The sequence below is a fragment of the Chroicocephalus ridibundus genome, chromosome 15 (genome assembly GCF_963924245.1).
Source record: "Chroicocephalus ridibundus chromosome 15, bChrRid1.1, whole genome shotgun sequence".
NCBI classification, from domain to species: Eukaryota; Metazoa; Chordata; class Aves; order Charadriiformes; family Laridae; genus Chroicocephalus; species Chroicocephalus ridibundus.
This window is the reverse complement of record NC_086298.1, coordinates 2,824,473-2,850,516: the sequence shown is the minus strand read 5'-3', so window position 1 is coordinate 2,850,516 and position 26,044 is coordinate 2,824,473. Positions and strand designations below refer to the sequence as shown.

The window sequence follows — 26,044 nt, the reverse complement described above, 5'->3', positions numbered from 1 at the left end:
AACAGGGATGTAAATCTCCATAGAAATTAGGAGATTTCCCTCAGGTTTATAACTCTGATCACCAGAAGCTGGTGAAAGAGTCTTCTAGGACACTTTAAAAGGGTTTATGAGTTTTGTTACTCTCTGTCAGCCAGCTCTCCCTTCTCTCTGTACTTTGTGCTCGCAGAAACTCGCCTGCAGCAAGCTCATCCCCATCCGCAGGACTCATGGAGAGTTAAGGAATCACACCTGACATATCCTCCTTGCCAAATGCCCAGAGGGTGCCCCAGGGAGCGCTCGGCTACGCTGAAGATGTGTCACCAGCATGCCACCGTGGGCAAAGGGACGAGAGAGGCACTGGGGATGGACCCAGGTCAGCAGCCGGGAAAGCCACCTCCTGGATCTCCTCGGGAGCAGGCCAGGGAAGGGAAAGCCAGAGAGCTGCTCTCTGCCAGGACTCAACATCAACTGGAGAGAGTGTGGGTAAGGTTTCGAGTCACCGCTCGACCAGGGCAAGCAGAGGCAAATACCGAATTGATGGCAGTGGCAATAGGTGAACCAGGTCCTTATTCCCTCCTCTTCACCATCCCCTGCGCTTTCCCTTTTAATGAAAACTAAAGGACGAGGGAGAAGCTCCCTCTGAATTAAAGATGCAAGAAGGGAATTTATATCCTGTTCCTAAAAAATGCTGTATCTTAGCTGCTCTAAGGTTAAAAGTCTCTCTCTCAGCTCTGCTGTCAAGCCTGATTATAGCTTAATCTCATTTTCAAAAGCCAAGCCCTGAGGATTTAGAGAACTCCCTCCCTCCCAGCTCTCCATTGACCCAGTTTTCCAAAGCTGTGTGTTTCGGGGAGGGGGCACGCTGCCCGCCACGAGGGGGGTGTCTGAGCAGAGCTGCCGAGCCAGCCCCAGCATCGCGGCTGCTCTGGCTCTGACAGCGCCCGTTAACGGGATAAATCCCGCAGAGACGCCCTTGCGTGACAAGCAGAGCTCGCACGCTGTCTGCTCCGCTGTTCCCCGTCTCGGTTCCTCGTGCTAATGGGGAGATTTCAGGCAGAGCAGAGAGCCGGAGCCCTGCCACTCGCTCCATGGGGGCTGGCGTCTCATCTCTTGTCATCTTGACCACCATATAACACCAACTCTACATCTTTAGCACAAGTATTGCCCCCCACGTGCCGCCTTCCCTTTCTCCTAGGTACCCAGCCAACGCTGCCAGCCCAAACGGGACTCCAAGGAAAAGACAAACGCTGGGACCATAACCAGCAAGAAGGTTCGCGCTGCTGGGAAAGCCCCCAGAGAGCTCTCAAGCAGAGCGGCAACGCTCAGCGTTATTATCCCTCTTTTACAGAACAAACAAACCTGCCTCGTATGTGCGACACTTTTTAAGTTGCCATTTTTCAGGATGCTGCGTTTGAGTCCCCACAGCTTGTCGCTGCGGCCAGCAAACATCTCGTACCAACCGTTTTTCGTACCTGGTTAACGTGGGCAATGCCACACAACTTCAGCCCATCGGCAGCCTCCGTGGGGAAGCGGGGAGGTCACAACTACTGCGCTCTGCTGGCTCTCCTAATCACACCCAGCCACGAGATCGGAGAAGCTCTTTGCTCATTTCTGTAGAAAATACAGCCTCCCTTTCCAAATCCCATCTCCACATGCCCGCTACGTTCTTGCCTCCTCAGAGCTCTCTGGGGACATAACACACATCAGAGTGCTGCTGGTTGCCCAGCAGACACCCCGGGACACGCTGGGGGGACACAAGCTCCCAGTTTCCCATTGGTCCCAAGAGATTTTCACGACTAAGGAGAGCAGAACATCTTCAGAGACTTCACGCGTCCAGTCTTGCAACATGACTGAATACTCCCAGAGATCTAAACACACGATATGGACTTAAGTTTTAAGCAGCATGTGGAGACAAGACGATTTCAAGCATGTGGAACAGCTGGTCAAGACAAAGGCACCAAGAGACCGAAGCCTGATCCATGCACCAAACCAATTTCAGCTCCCCCTTCCCCTGACCTGGCACAAACTACCTGTGAAGACACTGAAGGTACAGAGGTCCTGCTCGGTCTTGACTTCAATGTTTTTTCCCACAACATAAATTAACTCATAATAGGACATTCTTAAGGTAAAACATGAAAATTAAAATGAATGAAGACTATGGTCACATTGCCATCAGAAAAGCGACACCAACATGGATAACTTACCTGCGCCTCGTACCCCAGGTGCTGTAAGGAGTAAAGTTATATCAATAATTTGAGTTTAAAAACTGTAAGTGAGGGTGTAAGAATTTAAACAAAGCTTTAAACAAATTTCTAGCACCCCAGGAAGGGTGCGTGGGATGCTGTGCCACTAACACAAGGCAATGCGTAAGGATACAGTTACCAAACAGCGTCAGGACGATGAAGTAAATGGAGGAGAACATCCCCGAGCGGACGCCGCCCTGCGACTCTATCCCGTGGTACATCACCGCGTTCCAGTCTTCCCCCGTCAGGATCTGCACAGCGAAATTCAAGAGAGAAGAAGAGAGGGTGACTCAAAGGGAAGACAAGGTCGGTGAGGTCTGGGGGAGGGAGGCTGGTCTCTGGGGGGAACATGGATGAGCACGTCAGCGTGGCAGATCGCAGCGTTGGACACCAACCCCCCGGCCCTGGATGGTCTCACCCCAGGCTGGATGCAGCTCCCTCCTCTGGCACGGGCTGAGGAGGAGGGAGGACCACTGACGAGGGAGGGCCATTGCCCCATTCCTGCCCCTTCTTGCTTGCGTGCCTGCTGCCCACCTCTGACCGCCAGCTCTTATGCAGGCAGAGGCAGGAAAATCCACGTTTCAACACTTCACCCCCATCAAAATTTCCCTTCCCTCTCCATTTTTAAGTCACGCAGAGACACCAGGTTTCAACAGCTTCACCCATGGCATGTCCCACCCCAGACAACTCCAACCAGTGCCCAGTGCCCCAAGTGGGACCTCTGCCAGAGTCAACTCCTTCCTTTCACTTCCTACAGAAAGGGTCTGCTCAGCGTCCCCCCACCCCACACACACGGCTCACAGCGGGGGACTGCGTAACAGGAGGAGAAACTCCTGCAACCCCCTTCCACTATTCCTCTCTTCCTGGGGGTTGCAGACAGCTTTGCTGCAGCTAGGGCACGCGTGAATGTTTCTCCAGATGCCAGCACCACCACTGCAAGGTTTCCCAAGGAGCTGCACCACAGAATCACAGACTGGCCGGGGCTGGCAGGGACCTCTGGAGATCACCCAGTCCCACCCCCGGCCAGAGCAGGGTCACCCAGAGCAGGTGGCACAGGAACGCGTCCAGGCGGGGTTGGAATGTCTCCAGAGACAGAGACTCCCCCACCTCTCTGGGCAGCCTGTGCCAGGGCTCTGCCACCCCCACAGCAAAGAAGTTCCTCCTCAAGTTGAGACAGAATTTCCCATGTCCCAGTTTGTGCCTGTTGCCCCTTGTCCTGTCGCCGGGCACCACTGAGAAGAGCCTGGCCCCATCCTCCTGCCACCCCCCCTTTAGCTATTGCTGAGCATTGATGAGATCCCCTCTCAGTCTGCTCTTCTCCAGGCTGAACAGCCCCAGGGCTCTCAGCCTTTCCTCACCAAAGAGATGCTCCAGTACCTTGAGGAACCACAACTGGTTCTTCTCCAGGTTTCGGGCTTGCCAAGGCCAGAAGGATCCTCAGCCACCCAGATGGCCACAAACCACAAAAAAAGCCCTAAGGAGCAGCAATAACCAAAGGCGTACAAGTGAGGACAGACAAGAGCAGCTCAAAGGGGACTCTATTTCTCCTGCATCCTCGTAGAGAGGTAAGCACGACCCCAGCCCGGCTCTGCAGAGCCGTCCTGGCTGCGGGCTCTGCGTGCTGACCTAAGGCTAATTAGCAAGCACATGAAAAATAGAAAAACTCATCATAAGAAGTGAAAACACCTAAGACTCAAATAAGCTTTGTCATCCTAGAGGCTAATTTTGTACCAGTCTGAATTACCTGCCGTTCCTGTTCTTCACCCGCGAGCGTAACACAGCAGCGTTTTGGGCAGATCAGCACTTCGTCCGCCTGCCACAGCAGAGTCGAACGATGGTTACTTTTAATACATTAAAACATGCCCACTGGGATGTGAAGCCCAAATTCCTTAAATAGGAAGCTGTCTTTGTGTTTAATAGAAGGAAAAAGCCAAAAAAGCCTAAAGCATGATGCGTGTTGTAGTAATCAAGTCCCATGTGCATCGAGTGGGCTCAAAATGATTGCGAATTCCAGACTAGTCGTCAGCTGCTGATAGAGAGAAAACGTCTTGCTGCAGGGTCGGTGCTGATGACAGCAGTAGGCTAAAGGCACGTATAGACACACAAGGACATAGAGAGTATGCACAAACTTGTTTCCTAAATGCAGAATCTGGTCTCAAATAATTCTGAGTCAGGAATTCAGAGCCCAAGCCTAACCCACACCGCTGGAGTTACAGCGGATTCACACCAGGCCATATGAACCAGGGCCCTGGGCTTTCCACTCTGGCACTCAATTATGCAAAGCACTCCTCCCAAACTTGCATTCACATCATTGCCATGGATTCACAGTTGTTCCTGCTTTCTGGGAATAACCACCAAGTGGTTTCTGTTCACACAAACATTCATGGAAAGGGAAACCAGTGGGAACGCTTCGATGCCCTGCAGAAGACCAAGAGTAGCAGGTATCACAGATTACAGGCTGCACGTAAACAAGCCCAGCAGGTCGGGGCGTGGGTTCGAAAATCCAACTGGATTATGTTGTAAGTGGAACAAAAACTTAAAGGAACAAAAAAAAAGAAGTTTTATGGAACTTTTACAGCGAGACAAATAGTCTGAACTAAGCAGCCCGCCTGGGCAGGGCTGAGGATGCTCTCTGAGGCCCTGGCAGGAGGACAGACACCTTGACCCCATATCCTTCCCGCTGTCTGCGCGGTCACCCATCAGCTGGAAGAATTACTTCAGCAATTAGGTAGAGGCCCTCAAGGAGCAGTGCACACACAGTAAAAAGTCTTTCTGCTCTATAAAGTCTCTGTTTAGGGATGCTACAAGAACTAAGGACGGCATTGCGGAGGGAGGAGCGCAAGCAACAAAGACTTTGGAGTAAGGTGAAGCTCAAGCATTTTGTTTTTCCCGGGGCCCAAAACTGCTTTTGGCCGCCCTAAATGACCGTTTTGTTCGGGGCACCTCGGCATTTAATACTTCATGATGAAGAGCCATCAGATGATGGAATAAAAACAGCTGCCAGGAGCTGTTGTGAAACCTTAATGGCCTAATGAGCACATTAGTGGTGGGAGACGCTCAGCTGCGCAGGAACAGCACTGCACCGTTCCAAAGGGCTGTCCTGAAAGCGAGACGTTTGCCCGAAGGAGAGCCTCAGTAAATGCCAAGTCACATCAGCTCAGTGTCATATCTCGCAGGCAGGTCAGCGAGGGCAGCCAGGGCACTGGGACATCAACCCGACCCCAGCCAACCCCAAACAGCCAGAGCACTGGGACATCAACCCAACCAACCCCAAACAGCCAGAGCACTGGGACAACAACCCAACCAACCCCAAACAGCCAGGGCACTGGGACATCAACCTGACCCCAACCAACCCGACCAACCCCAAACAGCCAGAGCACTGGGACATCAACCTGACCCCAGCCAACCCCAAACAGCCAGACCACTGGGACATCAACCCGACCCCAACCAACCCAACCAACCCCAAACAGCCAGACCACTGGGACATCAACCCGACCCCAACCAACCCAACCAACCCCAAACAGCCAGACCACTGGGACATCAACCCGACATCAAAACGGACCCCAAGCCTCAGCGGGGACCCAGCAGCAGAGCTGAGCTTTGGTCCCGTCCTGCCACCGTGACCCCTCATCTCCTCCAGTGGTTGCCTGTGCTCTGCTTCTTGGCAGCGTGTACTTATGTACATAGCAGCTCTCGGGGAGCAGAGCACGTATAGCTAAGACAGGCCTTTCTGCTTTATAGGCTTATGGGTGCTGTACACGTTTCCAGCTGGAATAGGGAGAACGCAACTAGTTATTTTTCATGTGTATATCGATACATATCTATGAAAATAAAATATTTTTTTCATATGTATGTATATATGAAATATCTTTATATATATGAAAAAAAATAGAGAGAGAGAGTTTGTGTTTGTATTTTGTATATATATGGCTTGACATTTGGCTCACAAAGACTTTCTTGGGGGCCAGGAGCTGGAGAAAAACGCGTGATGCTCTTCACAGGGCATTTAGGGAGAGCGGGGCTCACTTGCGCCCAACGCTGAGCTCAGCCAGACAAAACACATCCTGGGAGCCGCATGGCAGAGGACAGTGACCCAGCCAGGTCTGCTGAAATAAAATGGGCTAAAGGCAAGCAGTGGAAGACTTTAAGACTGTTTCTCAAACAAAGGATCTCCAGAGGGGTTAGGGATGGACGGGGTGTATCTGGCTTTATTATATTTGTTCAACACATGGAATGCATTCCCTGAACGATGCTGCTCTGCTCATTAGAGCGGCAGCCAAACCAACCCGCTGGCTTGCCCGAGCTTATGGAAGATGAGGGTAGAAGAGAACCCAAAGCCCATATTGAAGATACAGTGACACGGTATTTGCAGTTCGGGGGAGGAGCGGGGGTGGACCGGGAGCAGAAGTTATCGAACTGCCTTTACAAGGCTGCACCGAGTTAATTCGGTGCTGATGGTTTGTGCTGGTTTTAATTCGTAGCTCTGAGGTTCTAGACAAATGTCATAAAGCCAGCAGTGTTTTCCTTCATCCCACAGCCGCTCCGTTACAGGGGTGTTTGTCTCAGGAACAGAAAGGAAATATTTCAGCTCAGTATTCTCAAGAGACAGCCACTGCCCGTCGCAAAGCAAAATAACATCAAAATTTCCACGTGCTCACATTCGGAGCCTGACTCGGGTTCAGTTCCAGCTCTGTGGCAATGCCTTTATCTTCCTTTAAGCCTTTTTTTTGATGAGTACTAAAATACTATGCAAATATTAATCTACCCTGATTTGCAATATCCTGCCAGGTAAGTACTACTGAAGCCGCTTCCCATCTGGAGAGAAGCAATACCCATATGAAGCTGCTTATGTAGAGGTCACAGGACACACTTTCATAGAGTCACAGAATGGTTTGGGTTGGAAGGGACCTTTGAAGATCATCCAGTGCCACCCCCCTGCCCTGGGCAGGGACACCTCCCACCAGCCCAGGTTGCTCCAAGCCCCGTCCAACCTGGCCTTGAACCCCTCCAGGGATGGGGCAGCCACAGCTTCTCTGGGCAACCTGGGCCAGGGGCTCACCGCCCTCACAGCAAACGATTTCTTCCTCAGATCTCATCTAAATCTCCCCTCTTTCAGCTTGAAACCGTTACCCCATGTCCTATCCTTACACTCCCAGTGTAGTTTCAGGGTAACTCACACTTTTCTTTTAGACTCTTTTTCTGTTTTAATCCCAAAATGGCCATCAACTCTTTTTTCTTCTTATTATTATTATTATTTTTCACCCTTTTTGGGACACAACACTGAAATACATAAGCCAAGCCTTGCTGAGATCTACAGAAGCTTGGATCCAGGGTCAAATCTCAGCTGGAGCCCACATCAAGACTTTGTGTAGGACAAGGCTATAGATGCAGGACAGTCTCACGGACCTGTGAGCGTCACCCGCACATGGAGCAGGGTACAGCATCCCCAGCTCTACCCAAACACCTGAAATGAGTGTTTTAAAAGAAGGCACGCAGAGAACAGCTGCAAAATGAGACTCTTAAATCTGAGCATCGCGTCTGCCAGAACTGGGACTTCTCCCCCGCCATCACACGAACTTGCCCAAGGCTGATGCCTGCTTCTGCGCTCCCCCCGTTGACTGTAATTCTTATCCAGCATTATCTTATCTGGAGCTATTACCGTGCGAAATGCTACATTATCTCCTTACTGCCCGGAGCTAGCTCAGGCCTCTCTCCTCATTAAATTACGGCAACCACAGGAGAAAGTGAAACAGGTCAACCACTCGCCAACTGGGGTTGCAGACAGGAGGATTTATGCAGCGGGGCACACGCGAGTGCTGCCATTGCAGTGTGTGACCCCGGGCAGAGGCTGCAGAAGACACCAAGAGCCCGGGCACACACAGACTTTAAGCTCGCCACAGAAATGTCTATTTTATCAATATTTTCTTTCCTAGGAAAAAAAAAAAGAAAATCATTTGTTCTAGTTTTCTTGAATCCCATAGCATTGATTTTTAATGATGCATTGGTTGGTCAGTGTGGCAAAACGCACGAGAAAGAAAAATTTCCTCTTTCCAAAATTACACAGATTTTTGGGGACCTCTTTCCCCCCCCCCACAAGCAGAAAGAGATGCCCAGGAATTTATTTTCTAGTGCTCATCCAGGACAAGGTGTGGCTTTACCTGGAATACCGTGAGGATGGCGGCAGGGAAGGTATCGAAATTCGTGGTTGGTGTTTCATCTTGGAAATTGAACCTAGAGAGAAGTAAGAAAGGAAAACAAGAGCAGGAAGGGAGCAGCAGCTCTCGCGCAGTCTCTGTAACCCCAGGCAGGGAGCAGCATTTGTTCCACCTGGCAATAACACCCCAGGCAACGGCAGCGGGGGGGGGGAACGGTGGGCGTCTCTGAGAAGACACTTAGCAGAACTATTAGCAGAAACTCAATTTTATTCCTGGAGAAAATTCTGACGCTTGGAAATTCAATTTTCACCCACAATTAAAAGGAACAATCAAAATCTCAAACCGGTTGGTGGAACAAGCCATTCCGAGAAGTTTTTGTCCTCAAGCTTAAAAGTCAAAATTGAAATTGCCCTCTTAGTAGATCGTTCAATTTTAGTATTTTAAAGACAAAATAGTTATTGATTGAAAAAGAAAAAAACAAAACAAAACAAAAAAACCCAACCAAACCACATTATTTCATTTTAAAACTTACGCTAGAGTTTAAATGGTAATATTGTGATATTTCTTGCTGCAAAATTCATCACAACTGGCATTTCTAATGAGAAAAATCAGATTCAACACAACTATGTTTTCCAGCAGAATTATATTCCAAGTGAATATTGTCAAGGTGGCTACCAGGGAAAGAATTTGCCTTTCCCCTAACAGTAGAAAAAGCGTTGCCTCCCCCAGTCCTATTTCAGAGGTCTGGGTGTACGTGGGGACCATGGAATGACATAAGAGCTTTGAATTGGGGCAACTAGAAAAAATTTAGCTCCAGGTAAAACACCAGAACAGGAACTATTTTCCTAGAAAGCAGACACCGCTTCTCAGCAGCCCCAAAAGACCAACATCTGCACCCACGATGTGAATCATTCAGGCCCTGCAGCCCCTCTCCCTCCTTTCCGTATTCCAGGTGATTGCTTTCAGATTACCAAGGCCAACAATTAATTAGACTTACTGTCCTCCAAAGAGCTGCATCCCCAGCAAAGCAAACACCACGATGAACAGGAAAAGCAGGAAGAGCAAACTGATGATGGACTTCATGGAGTTCAGCAAGGAGACCACCAGGTTCCTCAGGGAGTTCCAGTACCTGCGTTGGAGATCAGAGCAGCCAAGAGACAACATCAGGGGGAGGAGAGCCTTCGGTGAGGAACTAAATCTAATTTCTTATTATAAAAAAGGAAAAGAATGGCAAGGAATATCAGCATCTTTAAGGTCCCCTCTATGGTTGGAAAATACAGCTCCTCGAGCAGCAAAATCTCAGGTAGCAGGGCAAGGGCAGAGCTGGTCACCACGGTGCACGTGTACCCATGCAGAGCAAGTCGTCTGCAGCGAAAGGGTTCGGTTTAGTTTCTCAGTAACCCCGTTCCTGGTATAGATTTCGACCTTTCTGCATCTCCCCATCCGGCATGGCAGTCAGCAGGGGTGCCAAAACCAGGGATGTATCGATGTCACCAAGGTGAGACTGAACGTGGGGACAACGAGCCCCTCCCTTCCTAAGACATGAATCAGGAATAAACATCTCATTTCCACCAGGACGTCTTTGCCGTGTGTCCTGCCAGCTTATCCAATGCCAGTATCCACAAGTGGACTTAAACTCCCACGTGTTTAACCATTTCCGTAGATGTTTAACACACACATTCAAGCACAGCGACGCCTTCAGCGTGGGGCAATTCAGCCAGACGCTTTCAGCGTTCCGGACCGAGCAATAACCTCAGAGGATGAAAACAAATCCGGGACATTAACTCCAACACGGCAAGAGGGTATGGCTCAGCCCGGATCCTGACTGACACATCCAAGTCGCATCTGGCCAAATACTGAAGTTAGTTTGCTTTTACCCCCCCGTCCCCTGAGTCGGGTCCCGCCACGCTGGCGGCAGGCACACCGAGTGACGGCGTGCCGGGGAGCCTGCCCAGGAACCGCTCTCTTTCCGGGCTTTAATGCCCTGCTGAGAACAGGCGGGGAACATTTATATTAGGAAAACTAATGAATCCGAAAATGCAGAAAGAGCTGTTAAGCAGAGGAGCTCTTGGACAATCTCCTTTCGCACAGACAACGGGGCTGGAGCAGGCGGTTGGAAACGAATGATTTAGAGCCATTTTACGTGTCCTCTGTTAAAAGTTTTGAGTCTGAGAGCACGGGGGGAATTTTTTCTCTCTTTTTCTCCCGTGACTTCTCTCGTTTCCACCGCCTGGCACTGGGAGCTGCCATCCAGAGGTCGCTCTCGGCAGCAGCCTGCTCTACCATCCTGCCCAGCTTTGGGGGCAGCCCCGTGCGCTGAGCTCCTTCCTGCCGTGCAGATGCGGGTATCCAGCAGAAGGAAGCCCAGGGATTTGTCTGATGGCGAGAGAAGCTCAGAGCTTGAGTCAGAAGAGCAGAAAGCCATCCTTTGTCTTCTCTTTCTTTTCATTTTCCTCCTCTCCCTTCCCCCAGGTGTCGCTGAGAGGACTGAACCACCCTGAGGCAGGCACGTCCAGCCCAGAAGGGGGATCTTGCACCCCCATTGCACCCATTCCAAGAAAAGTTGAGTCCATAATACAGTGACGGAGGTTTCAGGGGAAACTTTGGTCTCTCGGGAGAATACCTTCAATTGAAAAAGTTGCAACTAAACTTTTGGCTTAGCCCCTAAGCACACGGGGCTGAGCTGCTCCCCGAGGAGGAGGAGGAAGGGTTTCCTGATCACACAGCTCTCTTCTGCTTGGCGCAACGGCTTCAGGCAAAATCTGCCATGAGCACGGGGTTTGCACTTCACCGCTAACACAACCGGACACAAAATACATGCAGAGGCTGCTCTGTCTTGTCCTGGAATACCTCAGCCCCAAACCCTGCCTGAATAGAGAGCCCCAGGATATAATGAGGAGCCGCGTTTCCAGAGATGCCAGTCCCCATTCAGTGCTGTCACGACAAAGAGGAAAACACGGGGAGCTGTTTTCTCCTTGTCCCCCTCACTGGATTTCAGCCCCTCTTCGGCTGCACCCTCTCATAGCGCATCCTGCTGTGGCCTTTCAGGCAGGCTGTAATTTAGTTTTTTTAACTATTGCAGGCAGCAGAGCGATTCAGTCACACTGACTTGGGACATAGGAATCAAAAAGTCTAATGCCATCGGTTATTCAAAGCAGGAGGACTGCAACTGGCTTCCGTTAAACACGGAGGCAAAACAACAAAAAAATCAGGGCAGGGAGTTTCAGAGAAAAATTGCTAGGAAAAAGAGGAAGAAAAAGAAAAGCGCTGATGTTTTTCCGGTAAAGACTGTAATGAGAGCTGGGGGGTAGCAATCCGTGCCTGGTGCCATCACTTCGGTCGCTCTCCATGAGTTACACCGAGCTGTGCAGCTCAGGCAGCGGGGTGCTGTGGACCCACACCACTGAGATGCCCCCAAGTGAGCTTGAGGGGGGGGACCCCCGGCTTCTGGTAACGCAAAAAACGCATTTCGGTCATGTCAGGTGAAAAATCCACATAATTAGGTCAAGGGAACTTCAGACACAGTGGGGTAAAAGTTTCGCTCACTGTCACGAGAAGGGGGAGAGCACTTGCTCCATGATAGGCTTCGTTAAGTTAAATCTCAGGCTTCAGCTCTTTATTACACTGGCTAAACTCCGGAAGAGTCAAAACTCACAAAAAGATGATTTTCACTTGCAAAAATATCCAAAATTTTTAAGTACAACACATATTCAGATACACTACATCTCAGGTCTGGATAAAATTACCTGCTGACAAATAATTGCTATGAATTTGCTACAAATCCCTGCTACAAATGGAGTTTTCCATAAATAAAAATACCGCAAAGGTAGACTAGAGTGACATTTCTGGGGCAGGCGCCCACTTATTTTGCCGGACATTTAGAGAACTTAACGTTTCCAACCCCTTTGTCCCGCAACAGACGACACAGTAGCACACACGGATCTTGTATCTAGAGAAGGATCAGCAGATACAGATCACCAAACCCTACAGATCTGACAAAAACCGTGCGTTCAAATAGCTGCGAAAGTACCCGGTGACTTCAAATGACTGTTTTGCTCAAATGTGATAACCTGTGCTTTATCTGTTTGATGTTGTTGGGTTGTGGGTTTGGTTTTTTTTTTTTGAGGTAGGTGCTTTTGTTACTTCAAGCCAAGAACAAGCAAGAGAGTGATGGAAAGAGGGGAGAACTGAGGAGATAATGGTGTAAAATGGTGTTAAAAAAAAAAAAAAAAAAAAAAAGTTGGAAAACAACAGCAGGAGCACCTAAATATGTCATCGATTTCCACGCCACAATTTTGAAACCCTGCAGAAATGGCTCTAGATGGATTTACAAGTTGCACAGTAGCTGTGTTTGCTAACGCCAGCACACATTAACGCAACGCAGGAGCATGAAAAAGCCCTGGCAACCCAACCCTAGTGAAAATTCAACTTCACAGCCTCAAGGCGGAAATCCTCAGACATTCCCAGACCGGACCCGGCGCAGGCAGCAGCGACGCGCTTCATATTTGTGTCAACACAGTGGTTCAGGCACCAGGATTTAGCATTTAGCAATAACCAGGGTAGCTCAGCTTTCCAGTTCCTAAATACTTCAGGAACTGTCGAAAGATCAGCAGTAGATAAGGACAGCGGGCAGTTGATGGGGCTTAGAAAGTAAATAGGAAACTTTTTCCTCTTGCCAACAAGAAGTAAGGGATCACTTCATGAGATTTTGGTTAAAAGCAAAGAAAAGAAAGATGCTCTCACGCAGCCCATCACTACGCTGTGGAGCCCTCTGCCCAAGGGTAGAAAAACCTGTACATGAGGCTGGGGAAAGGGCTGTTAAAAGTCCTTGTGGATGCAAATATGGGCTCAGGGACTCCCTAAACTCAAAACTTTGAGAAACCCAATCACCCAACCAATGAAAGGGCAATTCTGCATCCCCAGTTCCCTTCCACTCCTGCCCCCCACTTTAGGCCCAGTGCAGACACAGGACGTTAGGACAGGCACGACCTGTGTGCCAGCTACAGACAGGTTTGGAGGTTGTTTTAGGGTGGTTTTTTTTAAAACTTTTATTGTTTTTACAAGTCTGGAAAGCACTGCTACTTGCTGCAGGGCTGGAGATACACATTTCGTATGGTGCTAAGAGTCCTAATGTGAGCGGAAAGGGAGCTGGACTTACTTGGTTACTTTGAAAATCCTCAGCAGGCGAAGCGCTCTCAACACGCTGATGCCGAACGAGGTACCCGGTTTCACTGCAGCCCAAATAACTTCAAATATACTTCCCACGATGACCTGCAAGAAAAGGCCATTTTAACATCAGGCAAAACTGCCGCTTAGTTCTTTGTGGTGCTCCTAGAGAGGCTGAGGACAGAAGGAGAATCAGAGCTTGGGCTGTGCTGGTTTTCTTATGAAGGCTTCAGCCAACAGCACTCAAAAACCTCATTCCAACTTGTAAAAAAATGGGTAGTACCTAGAAGCGGGAGAGACGCACAGGAGATCACAGGCAGAACTTGTTGCTTTCTTCTCTAGCAAGCAAACTACCTTAAAATAACATTTTTGAAGGACAGTATGCATTTTTTTTAAAAAAAAAAACAAAAAACACACACACACTGGCTCAACTGCACACTCCAACACTTCATCTTCCCACCCCATGGAGCTGGTCTGTACAAGCTGCAGAGACAGTGGGGGGGACGCAGCCCCATCCTCCCCTTCCCATCAGAAGCACCCACAGCACCGCGGAACAGCGAGGATTTCGCTCTGGGCAAGATCGCCCGGAAGCTTCTGGCAGCGGAGAAACTTTAGGAGAGCGATGAAGGTATAGCAGCTATTAAGAGATCCTGCAAAGCCTCTCGCATGAGCATCCAGTCGTCCGCCAGGCTCTCAGCCTCAGGTTATTGAAAAAAGCGTCCCAAATCCAGGTGGTTTTTTAAGTTTTGTTTTGTCTGTTCGGTTGGGGTTTTTTTTCAGGTTGGCAGAGAATTAACCTCAAGCCATAAAGCAACCTTCTCTGAAACCCTTTATTACAAAAAGGAGAACGTAGTAACAGGTTAAGCACAATTGGAAAGGGCAATTATACCCACACACATGTTACCGCACGGTTAATGAGAGGAGACAGGCATCTCGCTGCCAATGGCTGTCATTCCTTGCATTAACCCAGCATTTCAGAGCTCCCACGGACCGTGGTCCCCAGTTGCGCGAAGCACACCATAAACACATTCTCACCGGAGCCCAGTGAGCAGCTGGTTGGTGTTGTGAGAAGAGTGTTAACGGGAAGCCAGGGCTGGCAGCGCTGCCTCCGAGTACCTGAGCAGCGCTGGGAGGCTCAGCTTGGAAACCCCTCTCATAAACCGAAACCTGGACGTCTTTTGAAAACTACAGCATTCCTTGTAGCCACTCTACAAGAGATGCTGTACCCCCAGCTTCAAGAAAACGTAGTGGGAAAGGGAGTTACACAACAGTTGCTCAACCAGTTTCTCCCATCAGAAAAAGAAGGAACTTAAACTTCTCTCCCACAGTCTGTCACTCTTGCAAATCCCTCGTGGATCAGCAAAAACCTTTCCTTAGACCCTCTACATGTTACACTGATAATTAATTTTCCTGGCATCTCCACATGGCCTCCTGGGAGCTTGTTTCACATGAGACCCCACTGGACCATTTCTCCCAAGACTGATGTCACCCTGATTTGTTGTTTCGCTTTTTGCATTTGAACGGTTTCATCTTGATGGTTTGTCAAACTAAACCGACTACAGATCTGTGTGATGTTCCAGTGAGGGTGAAGTAGCTAAATTAATTCTGGGGGCTGGAAGGTGGGTGAGGAGGAAGAAACATACATAGAAGTAGGATCCCTATGGATTCTCTAAAGGAGAAAGAATTAAAAACAGACCAACAGCTTTACCTCCTGGGAAACACTCAGCAAAGCTTATTGCCAGCGCTGCACTCACCACAGCATGACACAAGGCAGAGAGACCCGGTAGATTTATCTCTTGCTTTGCACAAGCTCCTAAATCACCTGTCCATGACCCACAAGAAGAAGAGTTTGTACCTGATGAAGGAGCATCCTGGACACAAGGATCCAGGGAAAGTGGCAGCCAGCATGGAGGCAAGCTGGCTGCAGCTCGGAGCCTACCTAACCCATTGGTGAAGGACATCGATCTAGTGACTGTCACTAGACAACACTAACAAGGCAACGATACCCTTAAAAGACTAACGAGGCGATAGTGCTTGGCCACCAAATGTCTTCTACTCAGCTTACAGAAGTTGGGCTCTTCGGGCATGCTTAATGAAAAAAAAAAAAAAAACAACTTAATGAAAGCTGGGTGTCAGCCCCTTGTGTTCTGTGGGCACCCTCTTCATCCCAGCCTTCACAGGACACCTTTCAGTCCTGCAGTTAAACTTTGCCGTGGGTTGGCCGCCTTCAGCTGAGGGGACCCTCTCTGCCCCTCACGTTAGGCATCAGCTCTGAGTGTGCAGACATGAGTTATCCGATGTTATCTGCGTGATGTGTGTTCTCGTTTCCTCTCCTGACAGAGTCTGTGCGTTACCCTTTGGGCTATGGGGCAGGAAGAGCGGCACAAGGGCCTTTCAGTGCCCTGAGCCACCACCAAGGGACACCCCAGAGAGGAGACCCTCACACTTGGTGCACCTCGATGCAACACCAGGGTCTGCTGGACACAGGTGATTCTGGGGCTGGATGGTTTAATCTCAAAGTCTGTTAGCTCTGAGCTTTCCTGCTGATACTGCCAAAGAGGAGAAGTTGGCTCTACCTGTAGCCTTGGATTTAGGAGGGGTCACTTACGGAAGGCAGGAATACCTCCTCCTCCCTGGCAGGAGCAGAGCTGAAGCAGGGAATTTTGCTCCTTGGGGGAGAAGAATCACTCCCAGCATGTTGGCAGATAAAGACTAGAAACACAGACTAAATCTTGGAGAGAAGGGCTGGGTGACTCGTACGATGACCTGAACTGTTTTCCCCTTGCCCGCGGCCGTGTCGTAAGCTTCGCATTAAAGAAACTTTACAGACCGATTCCCGCTCTGGGACGCGGTGCTCAGCCCACGCTAAAGATAAGAGAAGCAGAATCAACCTCTGTGAGGACTGATTACAGCCTCATAGCTTTTAATGAATAAATTAACATCTACATGCAATGTTCTTTGTTAGACAGAGTCAAAACCGGCCCCACTATTCGCACTTCAAAGCTATAGTTTTAGCATGAAGGGGGGAGCCTGTACTTCTGCAATAAAAGGACGTGAGTTATTGCCTTTCTCTCATCTAATCGTGTGTTTAGGCTTCTACTCTGGGCCTCCACGTCTGAAAAGCGCTGCCTATGTATCTTGAGGTAAAGGCCATTAAATGGACGTTAGGGGAGAGGAGCAGTAAGATCTGTGGGATTTTTTTTCCTTTCGATCACCTCATTTAAATGGGAGAGAGAATCTCTCAGCAATCAGAGCGTTTATTGGTGCTGAGGCCGCGAACATGCCGAGGAAATGAAATCCCCAGCTGTCACAGTTCTTCGAAAAGGATGATAACTAGGGGAAGCTTAATGTGTTTCACTGCAGCTAATTTATACAATGGCTGCTCCCCGCAGAAGGCACACACCATTACAGCACCGTTTCCCGTGGCTTCCCATACTCACCCTCAAAACGCCCAGCCCCACGGAGTAAGGGGAGAGCCACACGCTCTGTCCCCACGGCTGAACCCCACTCACCCCAAAGTCAAAGCAGTTGAACGAAGAGTGGAAGTAGTTTCTTGGCCCCAGCCCGTACATCTTCAAAGACATCTCAGTGAGGAACAGACCCAGAAAAACAAACTCCGCGAAATCTGGAAACGGGAAAAAGAGATTAAATTAGCCCACAAGACCTTGGTAGGCAGATCTCTTCGTGTGGGGAACAATGCTAATTTTTCGCAACACAGACTGCCTCCTGTCAGAAGAAAACCCCTTTGCGATGGCAAACAAGACCCAGAGGACAGTTTCCCATAATTATTTCTATATGCACATGAGCTGTATTCAGCCTTCAAGAACCGCGAAGGCAATCTTTCATGTGTACCGTGGGAAGGTTGGTATGAGCGTTAAATAATATTCTCATTGTCTTTGTAAAGGAATTTCAAAAGCAAGCTCTGGATCTAATATTTCTAAAGGTCTAATGTAATTGCAGAGGTAGTGTTTTTCAAATGCCTGTTTGGGGCTCCTGTACCTACACGAGACGAGCATTTTTGGGAGCGGGGTGTAAACTTTTGTAACATCCTCTCATGATAAAAATACCTTCATAGCCAACAGAACTGCTGCCTCCGAGAGCTCATATTCAGAGGTGTTGTGTCTACTGTTAGCACATCGCCACATTTATTTTTATTATGCCTGTACCACCGTATAATTACGAAAGATCCTTCTGCTTCACATATCACAGGCAAAAGAAAAGGGCAACGAAGCTGGTGAAGGGCCTGGAGAATAAATCTGATGAGGAGCGACTGAAGGAGCTGGGACTGTTTAGTTGGAGGAAGAGGAGGCTGAGGGGAGACCTCATCGCTCTCTACAACTACTTGAAAGGACACTGTAGAGAGGTTGGTGCTGGTCTCTTCTCACAGGTAATTAGCGATAGAACAAGAGGGAATGGGTCCAAGCTGCAACAGGGTAGGTTTAGGCTGGACAGTAGGAAAAAATTCTTCACGGAAAGAGTGGTCGGACACTGGAATAGGCTGCCCAGGGAGGTGGTGGAGTCACCATCCCTGAATGTGTTTAAGACTCGTTTAGATGTGGTGTTAGGGGATATGGTGTAAGGGAGAACTTTGTAGAGTGGGGTTGATGGTTGGACTTGATGATCCCAAGGGTCTTTTCCAACCTAAATGATTCTATGATTCTATGAAATAGGCTGTGAAGCTTTTGATGGGAAAATTTATCACCTATGATGAAACAAAGGGCAGAAAGAACATAGCTGGAGATTTCAATTTCCAGATCAAGTTTTTAGGACTTGAAGCTACAGAAAACATTGCCTTTGGGCATTGTAAGTCATGCAAGTTGAGATCTGGAGGCCAATAGGCAGCAGAAACGATGGGATGTTAAAAACGAACACAAAAAGAGCAAAAAACCCTCTATGCTACCAAAACAAACAAAATAGCATAAGGCAAATCTCTCCCTCTAGAGAAAAGATGAGGAAAAGAATCAAACTTCAAAAGGTGGAGATTAATCACATTGCTTCGCGCAGTACAGAAGGTTCTCGGATGCCGTAGCAGCACAGATGCTACAGGAAAGTCATCTTCTGTAATTTCAGTTTTACGATTCCAGGAACGATAAAGGCAAGATGGTGCCAAATTTTTCTCAAAGGAGCACACAGGCAGACAAGGGACAACAGATACAAGTTGCAACGAGGAAAAATTTCAGCTAGAAGATCCTGAATCCCAGGTACACCTCCCATAAGGTGTGGCTTTGGCTAGGGAGGGTGGGGAAAGAGAGAGGAGGGACCAGGAGGTCCCAGGAGGGATCAGGAGAATGGGACCAGACTCTTTTCAGTGGTGTCCAGGGACAGGACAAGGGGTAACGGGCACGAATTTGAGCATGGGAAGTTCCACCTCAACATGAGGAGGAACTTCTTTGCTGTGAGGGTGGCAGAGCCCTGGCACAGGCTGCCCAGAGAGGTGGGGGAGTCCCCGTCTCTGGAGACATTCCAACCCCGCCTGGACGCGTTCCTGTGCCACCTGCTCTGGGTGACCCTGCTCTGGCCGGGGGTGGGACTGGGTGATCTCCAGAGGTCCCTGCCAACCCCCACCGTTCTGTGATTCTGTGACCAAGGATCCTTTTCAAACCGCGTGGCTTTCGCTCCATCACCTCGCACCTTCATGTCGAGGGAGGGCGGTTGGCCCGTGTCCACCTCGCGTTGCTGCTTGTCTGTTGAAATGGCTTGAAAAATACAGCTTCAATTATCAAAAAATAAAAAAGGGTTTTAAATTTTAAATGAAAGACAGTCATGAAATATCATAGGCATAAAGTTAACTGAAATCCAGGAGGCATTAACTAAATGAGAAAGGTTTTATTAACACTTCAGTGAGGAGCCTACAAGGACACTTCTGCCAACATTTGCAATAGGAGAGGAAATACCAGGAGGGTATTAATTATACCATGTAACCTACTCTCCCTGAAAAGAGGAGCAATATCATTAAAGGAGACTATCAAGGACAAAGTGTTCGCAGATGAGGAATAAGATGAAAAAGTATGAGGTCTGCGGACTTCTCAGCCTTTTTCCTACCAAGAGGATCTCACCCGCTGGATCTCAGCGCCCGGGGGAAGGCATGGTCACCTGAAGGAGCAGCACACCTCCATCTCCCTTGGAACCTGCTAGGAGAATGTTCACACCTGCACCATACTACAACTTTTCTCTCCTTTCAGACATCAGACACAACAGCTCAGTGAGCAAACAGCTGTTTCCAACACAAGGGATCCCGGCATAGGGAGTTATCCACATTACACTGGGAATCCGTCTGAATGTACGGGTGCAGAGGGAAAGGGATGAGGTGAACCAACGTCAGGCATAAAATGAGATGGCTGACAAGTCCAATAATATAAAAATACAGAATTTTTAAAAATCACGTGTTCAGTGGTATTGAATTTCCACGCATATAATCAAAAAGATCGCAATTGTGAAGTAGTAAGAATTTTAAAATCCTTAATTATTAAGAGCTGGCCCCGCAAATCAGAAGCTTAAATTAACTTCCAAGCGGGATCCTGAACCTCCATTCTGCACCCTGACGTACTTTGGAAACGGTAAGAACCAGAAGGCAAAACTCCCCCAGTAAAGCACGTGCATCTTCTCTGGGCGTGGAAGAATTTGTGCTGCTGCTGTCGCCGATTTCAGTCATTGGCCCAGAGGGAAAGCTCACACCAGGGCTCGTGCGGACAAGGGTCTCTCCCTTGCTGGGAAGTTCTCACTCCCATCCGCAGTTCCATGCTCAGCAGAGCTCAGCAAGCCTGATGGCTTTTAAGGGCGTCCTTAAAGAAAACGTTGCACAACCTCCACCTGCTTCATATCCCGCTCCGGCAGGGAGATTCTCATCTTCTCTATCCACCAGACTCACCTTCACGAGTTACATTTCACGTACACCCGTATTCTTTCACAGAATAACAAAAATACCAGGTAAGAGTATTTTACTGCAATTTTCACCAACAGATCTCAGTGCTCTCTGCCAAGACAGTTACCATCATTTCAAAAGAAGAAAAAGGAGGAAAGAAACCAGGATTAATGTGCGATCACCCGTCCAGCAGAAGTATGAACAAAACCCAGGTATCAACAAGCGCAGTGTTCCAACATCAGACTGACAGATCCCGCAAGCACACATGCAAAACTGGAATATCATAGGAGAAAAAGAGTTAGAAAATGCCCTCTCGAAGTAAAGCAGAATGAAGAAACATTTAATTAAAAAAAAAAAAAAACAAAAAAAAAACAAAAAAAAAAACCCCAAAAACCACCAGAGGAAATGTTAGAAACTCGTAACATCAAAGAAACAACCTCCTTCTGCTGCTCTTGAAAGAACCGCACAACTTGTCCTTTCATAGCTGATGACTTCCATCTAGATCAGAGTTCAAAACAGGCAGCAATAGCTATATTTCAACAGGTACCAGACGCTACAAATCATAGTACTGTGAGGACAAGGGATGGAGGCGAGGAAAATACGGACCCGGTGAACTCCTTGGGCAGCAGGAATTGAATCAAAATGAATTGGCTTCTCCAGAGGACGGATCAGAAACACGATTTCTCCTGACATGGCCCTGCCCATATAATTGAAAATGCAATTTCTTTGTTTGGACCTTCTGGTATTCAGAACCCACATGTAATTTAATCTGCTTTAAGCAGAAGCATTTTGTAATGTGATTTCAGGAAAAAAAAAAGTTTGATACAAATGCTTTTATTTAATTTCAAATTTGTGCTGTTGGCAAAGTCTGTGCCAGCATCTTTTTGCCCCATACGTTCGAATTAGATAGTTAGCGGCTCTTTTCTGTCAATCACCCACGCATTAATTCCATTTCTGCCCCGTCTCCGAGTCCGATGTCATTAGGAGCCAGTGACGAGTCTGACATTTTGGTTTCCTCTCCTTGTCCTCCTCGCGCATTAAACCAACCAGGAGGAGAACCTCGGCGAAGCACAACTTCTTTCTCTTTGACAAAGCAGACGTGAAATGTTCAGCAGACGTAAATAAATATGCTCTCTTCAGAAAGCCTTTTCCTCGCAATTGCGAAGGCTGCATATTTATATCCAGGGGGAGCTGGCTATCCACTTCAAAGGCAAACACATCATCGTCAAAAAAGGCCTAGTTGCACCAAACACATGGTTCAGCGTTGCACGGCACACAGGGAAGATGTTCTCGGGCCATAATGGCTAAAATACTGTTTTCAAAGATTGTATTTATCAGAAAAGAGACATTCTGGATCTTGTTTTTAGACAGGTATAAATTTAGGAGCAAGTTAAGGATCACTGTAGCGTTAGCTGGAGAAACATGGAGAGCGCTGCTTCATGAAGGGCAGCCACAGAGGACGGGAAGCCTGATGAGAGCGCTCCCAAGTGAAACCTTACTGATCCAGCCCTAAAACCTCCTCACCATGGTCCCCAAAGCCCACCTTGCGGAGGCCAGGGATCTCTGGTTCCAGCCTTCTTCCACAGCTTTAGCCAGAGGAAGCCACCACCACCAGCACCACCTCTGCTGGCCTCCTGCACAGCACAGAACACGCGAATCCCTTCAGCTGTTTGACTTCAGACTTGCAACTTCTGCTCAAGCTACAGCATGCGTTTTAAAAAGGTGAAGTTCTGACTGAAAACCCCTTAACGCTGCACCTCCACCGTGTGCCCACATTATGGATGTTGTTGGTTTGTTGCTGCCGGTTGAAGATACATCTCTGCCACTGCTAGATCTCAGGGATGCTCTTCTAGGCTAGATTTGCCTCCAGAGCCGCCTTCCGAGAGAAGTCGCTTTCTGGGAATACTGGCACGGGTGGAAATTAACACAAACACGTGACAATCGGGGGCAGCTGCATGAAATACGTACTTTTATAGGGAACTGCAACTTTTTTTAATGGAAGGTCCATGCTTCAGTGAGCAAAACATGCCATGTGTCCATGTGCAGTATGAGAAAACTCCGATTGCAATTTGGCAGCGGAGTCCTTTCCATACAGAGAAGGAGAATCTCTGATCTAATTCGGGGATAATTACAGGGGCATAAAGTATGTTCGGTTATTCAGCTTACCCCAAGAATTCAAAAAAGTTTCTCGTCAACCCTTTCAATAAGACTAAAGAAATCCCAAGCCCCTTTCTAAAGCTCCTGCAGTTCCTTTTCCAAAGCAGTGGCAGACATACGGAATATCAAGCAGAGAAGGCTAATCAGAACAATTCAAGAACAGAAAAGTTAAAAGAAAAAGACCAAAGGAAAAATAAATCAATGCAGACCCGTAGGCTTTTACCAACTGTTCTTTAAGTAAAATTAATTTGTAATGTAATTAAAGTTTTCCCCAGAGGGACAGGTATAATTGAATTAAAGGGTGCCTGGGTAGAGTTTCAGGGTTTAGTGGATCCTCCTCGACTTCACCGCACTCTCTCCCGCCGCTACGGTCCACAAAACTCCTCATCAGTTCATTTCCAAGCACTTTCCATGAAACAACTTAATTAGAATTGGCTACTTCTCTCTTGCTCTGCATCAGACCAGCCAATTCCTGCTCCTCTGTAGCGTTGTTCCCTCACCAGGGATTAACTTTAAAGCCATTTTTAAACTCTGTCACTCTTCCAGTTAAAGGATTTTTCTCGAGTACTTCCAGGAGCTGTTTAAAATCCCCTGGTTTTGTGGTATCTTGTTCTGCCTGTATCCAATGTATTTGTGCACAAATCTGGGGCAGAACAGGGCTTTCAAGGCGCCCTCCTTGGGGCTAAACCACAGCTGGGCTCACTCCCAAACTTGTACCTGCAGCATTAACCAGGCTGGCTGAGGGTTAGCGCCCGCAGGAGTGAGAGGGTCCAAGTCCAATCTTACTATGATTGCAACAACAAAATAACCAGTTAGTCCATGCAAAGTCCCACATACTTTAAGGTGTAAAATATTCATAGAATGGTTCGGGTTGGAAGGGACCTTAAAGATTATCTAGTTCCAACCCCCCGCCCTGGGCAGGGACACCTCCCACCAGCCCAGGTTGCTCCAAGCCCCGTCCAACCTGGCCTTGAACCCCTCCAGGGATGGGGCAGCCACAGCTTCTCTGGGCAACCTGGGCCAGGGGCTCACCGCCCTCACAGCAAAGAATTTCTGCCTGAAATCTAATCTAAAGCTCCCTTCTTCCAGTTTGAAGCCGTCACCCCTTGTCCTATCACTACATGCCCTTGTAAAAAGTCCCTCTCCAACTTTCTTGTAGGCCCCTTTAGGGACTGGAAGGCCACTATAAGGTCTCCCCGGAGCCTTTTCTTCTACAGGCTGAACACCTCCAGCTCTCTCAGCCTGTCCTCACAGCAGAGGGGCTCCAGCCCTCTGATCATCTTCATGGCCTCCTCTGGACCCTCTCCCGCAGGTCCATGTCCTTCTTGTGCTGAGGACTCCACAGCCGGATGCAGCACTGCAGGGGAGGTCTCACCAGAGTGGAGCAGAGGGGGAGAGAACATTCCCTGCATTCAATGTTACACTTTAGATTAGTAGGAAGGATTATGCTATAAAAACTGTACCATCCCCCAAAAAAGTGAGCAGAAGCCAAAAGGTCATTACCAATGCAGACGGGCGTGAATGCAATACTACAGCTCACCATCCTGAAAAGTTGGGAGTGTTTGGAAGTAATTTAAGAGGTTGAACTTGTAAGCCTTTTCAGTGGACTATCCTCAGAATCTTTTTGTTCTAAAATTACGTTAAAATAGGTTTCTTCCTAGTTTGCATTGCACTATGCCGTAAGGTGGACCAGAGACAATCCTCCCCAGAATGAACCCATGGCACCTCTGCTTCTTGTCTTAGAGAAAACTATCTTTGGGGAAAAAAAAAAAAAAAAAAAAAAAAAAGAAAAAAACCCAAGAGAAAATTATCTAGAGTATCTTCGAATTTCCGTGACGACCGTTCATTCTGCATCGCTGGCTTTTATTCTCTATGTCATAGCGGCTAATCTTGTACCACTCTGTTTAAAGCCCCAATGCTTCTGCATTTACATCCGCAAAACCTGGGAATCCTCAGATATTCTGTTTTAATTCTGTGACCCACCTCTGTGTTGCCCCTCACCAATTACAGCGTTGGTTCTAGCAGTGTTTATCTGCAACCACTAGGATTTCTTTTAGTGAATCCAAGGGATTAATTTGTGAAACACCGGTCCGAGTGTTTCCTTATTGACAAAGGACACTGAAGTCTTGCAAGTAAATAGCAGTGCAATGATGCAAAGACATATAAAGGGCAGACAAGACAAAGGAAAGCACCTACGGCTGGGAGGATGCTGAGGATTTAGCTCCCAAGAACACATGGTTCTTCAATGTTTTTCTGACTCTTCCACTAAAAATAAGTCAATGGGGTCACTCGTCCTTGGCTAGGTGGTATCCTAGCCCCAAGAAATTGAAGTATGCTACCCACGTGTTTCTGAAATTAATTCACAATACTGGGTGTTACGGACACATGCAGAGCTCCTGAAAGAAGGATCCACCCCAATCCCTGACCCCAGGCACAACACAATCTCAACCTTCCCTACTTTTTGTCCTCAACTGAGGTAGGTTGGGAGCCTAATTCGTGGCCTCTGTCCCAGTTACATTTCCCACCTGGAGGGGTACCTTTAACTCTAATCAACAGAAACATCCCTTCCAGCTCTCTTATGAACATTAGGTAGAAGTTGCTGGCTCACGGATTTCTTCATGTTCTCTTAGAAAAGTTACTGCACAAGGCACTCCTGAAACTGAGTCTGTAAATCTGAAGCCTTCCTTTTTTGACTTGGAATTTTTGGTTTTTTTCAAGACATTTAGTCCTAATTCAGGAGGAAATCCTAAGCCTCAAACTTCTAATTACTCTGCCAATCTAGCTTATTATTTCCTCTGTTAAATTTAGGAAATGAATAAGCAAGACTGACTTCTCTGTGTAGTCTGTCTCTCTTTTCAGTATAAACCTTGCAAAAAGAATTCAACCAAAACACCAAATGCAGAGTTGAAAGAATTTTCTATCCTACTTACGCATCTCTCATTATATCCCCAGTTACCTGGCAGCACTAAATATTTCGGCAAACATTAATAGGGAGGTTTTTGAAGTGAGAGCACCTAGTATTCTTGACCTTTTAAGTCTATATAAAAAAAAAAAAAGAGACCACTTCAAAAGTTTGCTTCCTTATAATCAGGTAAGACCTGAGGATCTGGGGCTAGAAATATTTAAGTATGTAATTTATGTAGAAATCAGGGAAAATTAAGTAGATAAGTATCTTTAATGATCTGAGCCAAAATTATTAAGTTAGACTGCTTGAAAGATTTGGGTTTTTTTCCCCTAGTCTTTCGTTCACTTGCTTCAGAAGTTTGACTTAACAAATTCTGCACTAGCCACATCCGAATATCAAGGGCTGAACAGAAGATTCGCTCCCGGCAGTGAGAAGAGGCCAATGCGAGGGCTCTGTCTTCCAGAAACAAACTCTCCATGCCTTCCCTTCAGAAGGAAAAACTGCGTTGTCCCACTTCCAGGGTCCCCATATTCTTCTCTTCCCAATTGCTACGAGTTTTCCAGCTCTAGGAGTCGTA

General features: G+C 47.9%; 1 protein-coding gene across 9 annotated transcripts in view; it reads right to left on the bottom strand.

Annotated features, from left to right (window-relative positions):
* The window catches only part of CACNA1B (calcium voltage-gated channel subunit alpha1 B), a 311,383-nt gene that overhangs the window by 113,901 nt on the left and 171,438 nt on the right, over positions 1 to 26,044 (bottom strand). For all 9 annotated transcript variants that reach the window (XM_063353305.1, XM_063353296.1, XM_063353297.1 and 6 more), the window contains 5 exons: positions 17,056 to 17,168; positions 13,536 to 13,648; positions 9,375 to 9,506; positions 8,381 to 8,453; positions 2,356 to 2,473 (listed from right to left, as the gene is read on the bottom strand). In XM_063353305.1, coding sequence (XP_063209375.1) covers positions 2,356 to 2,473; positions 8,381 to 8,453; positions 9,375 to 9,506; positions 13,536 to 13,648; positions 17,056 to 17,168 — 549 coding nt within the window. The remainder of the gene's footprint in view (positions 1 to 2,355; positions 2,474 to 8,380; positions 8,454 to 9,374; positions 9,507 to 13,535; positions 13,649 to 17,055; positions 17,169 to 26,044) is intronic.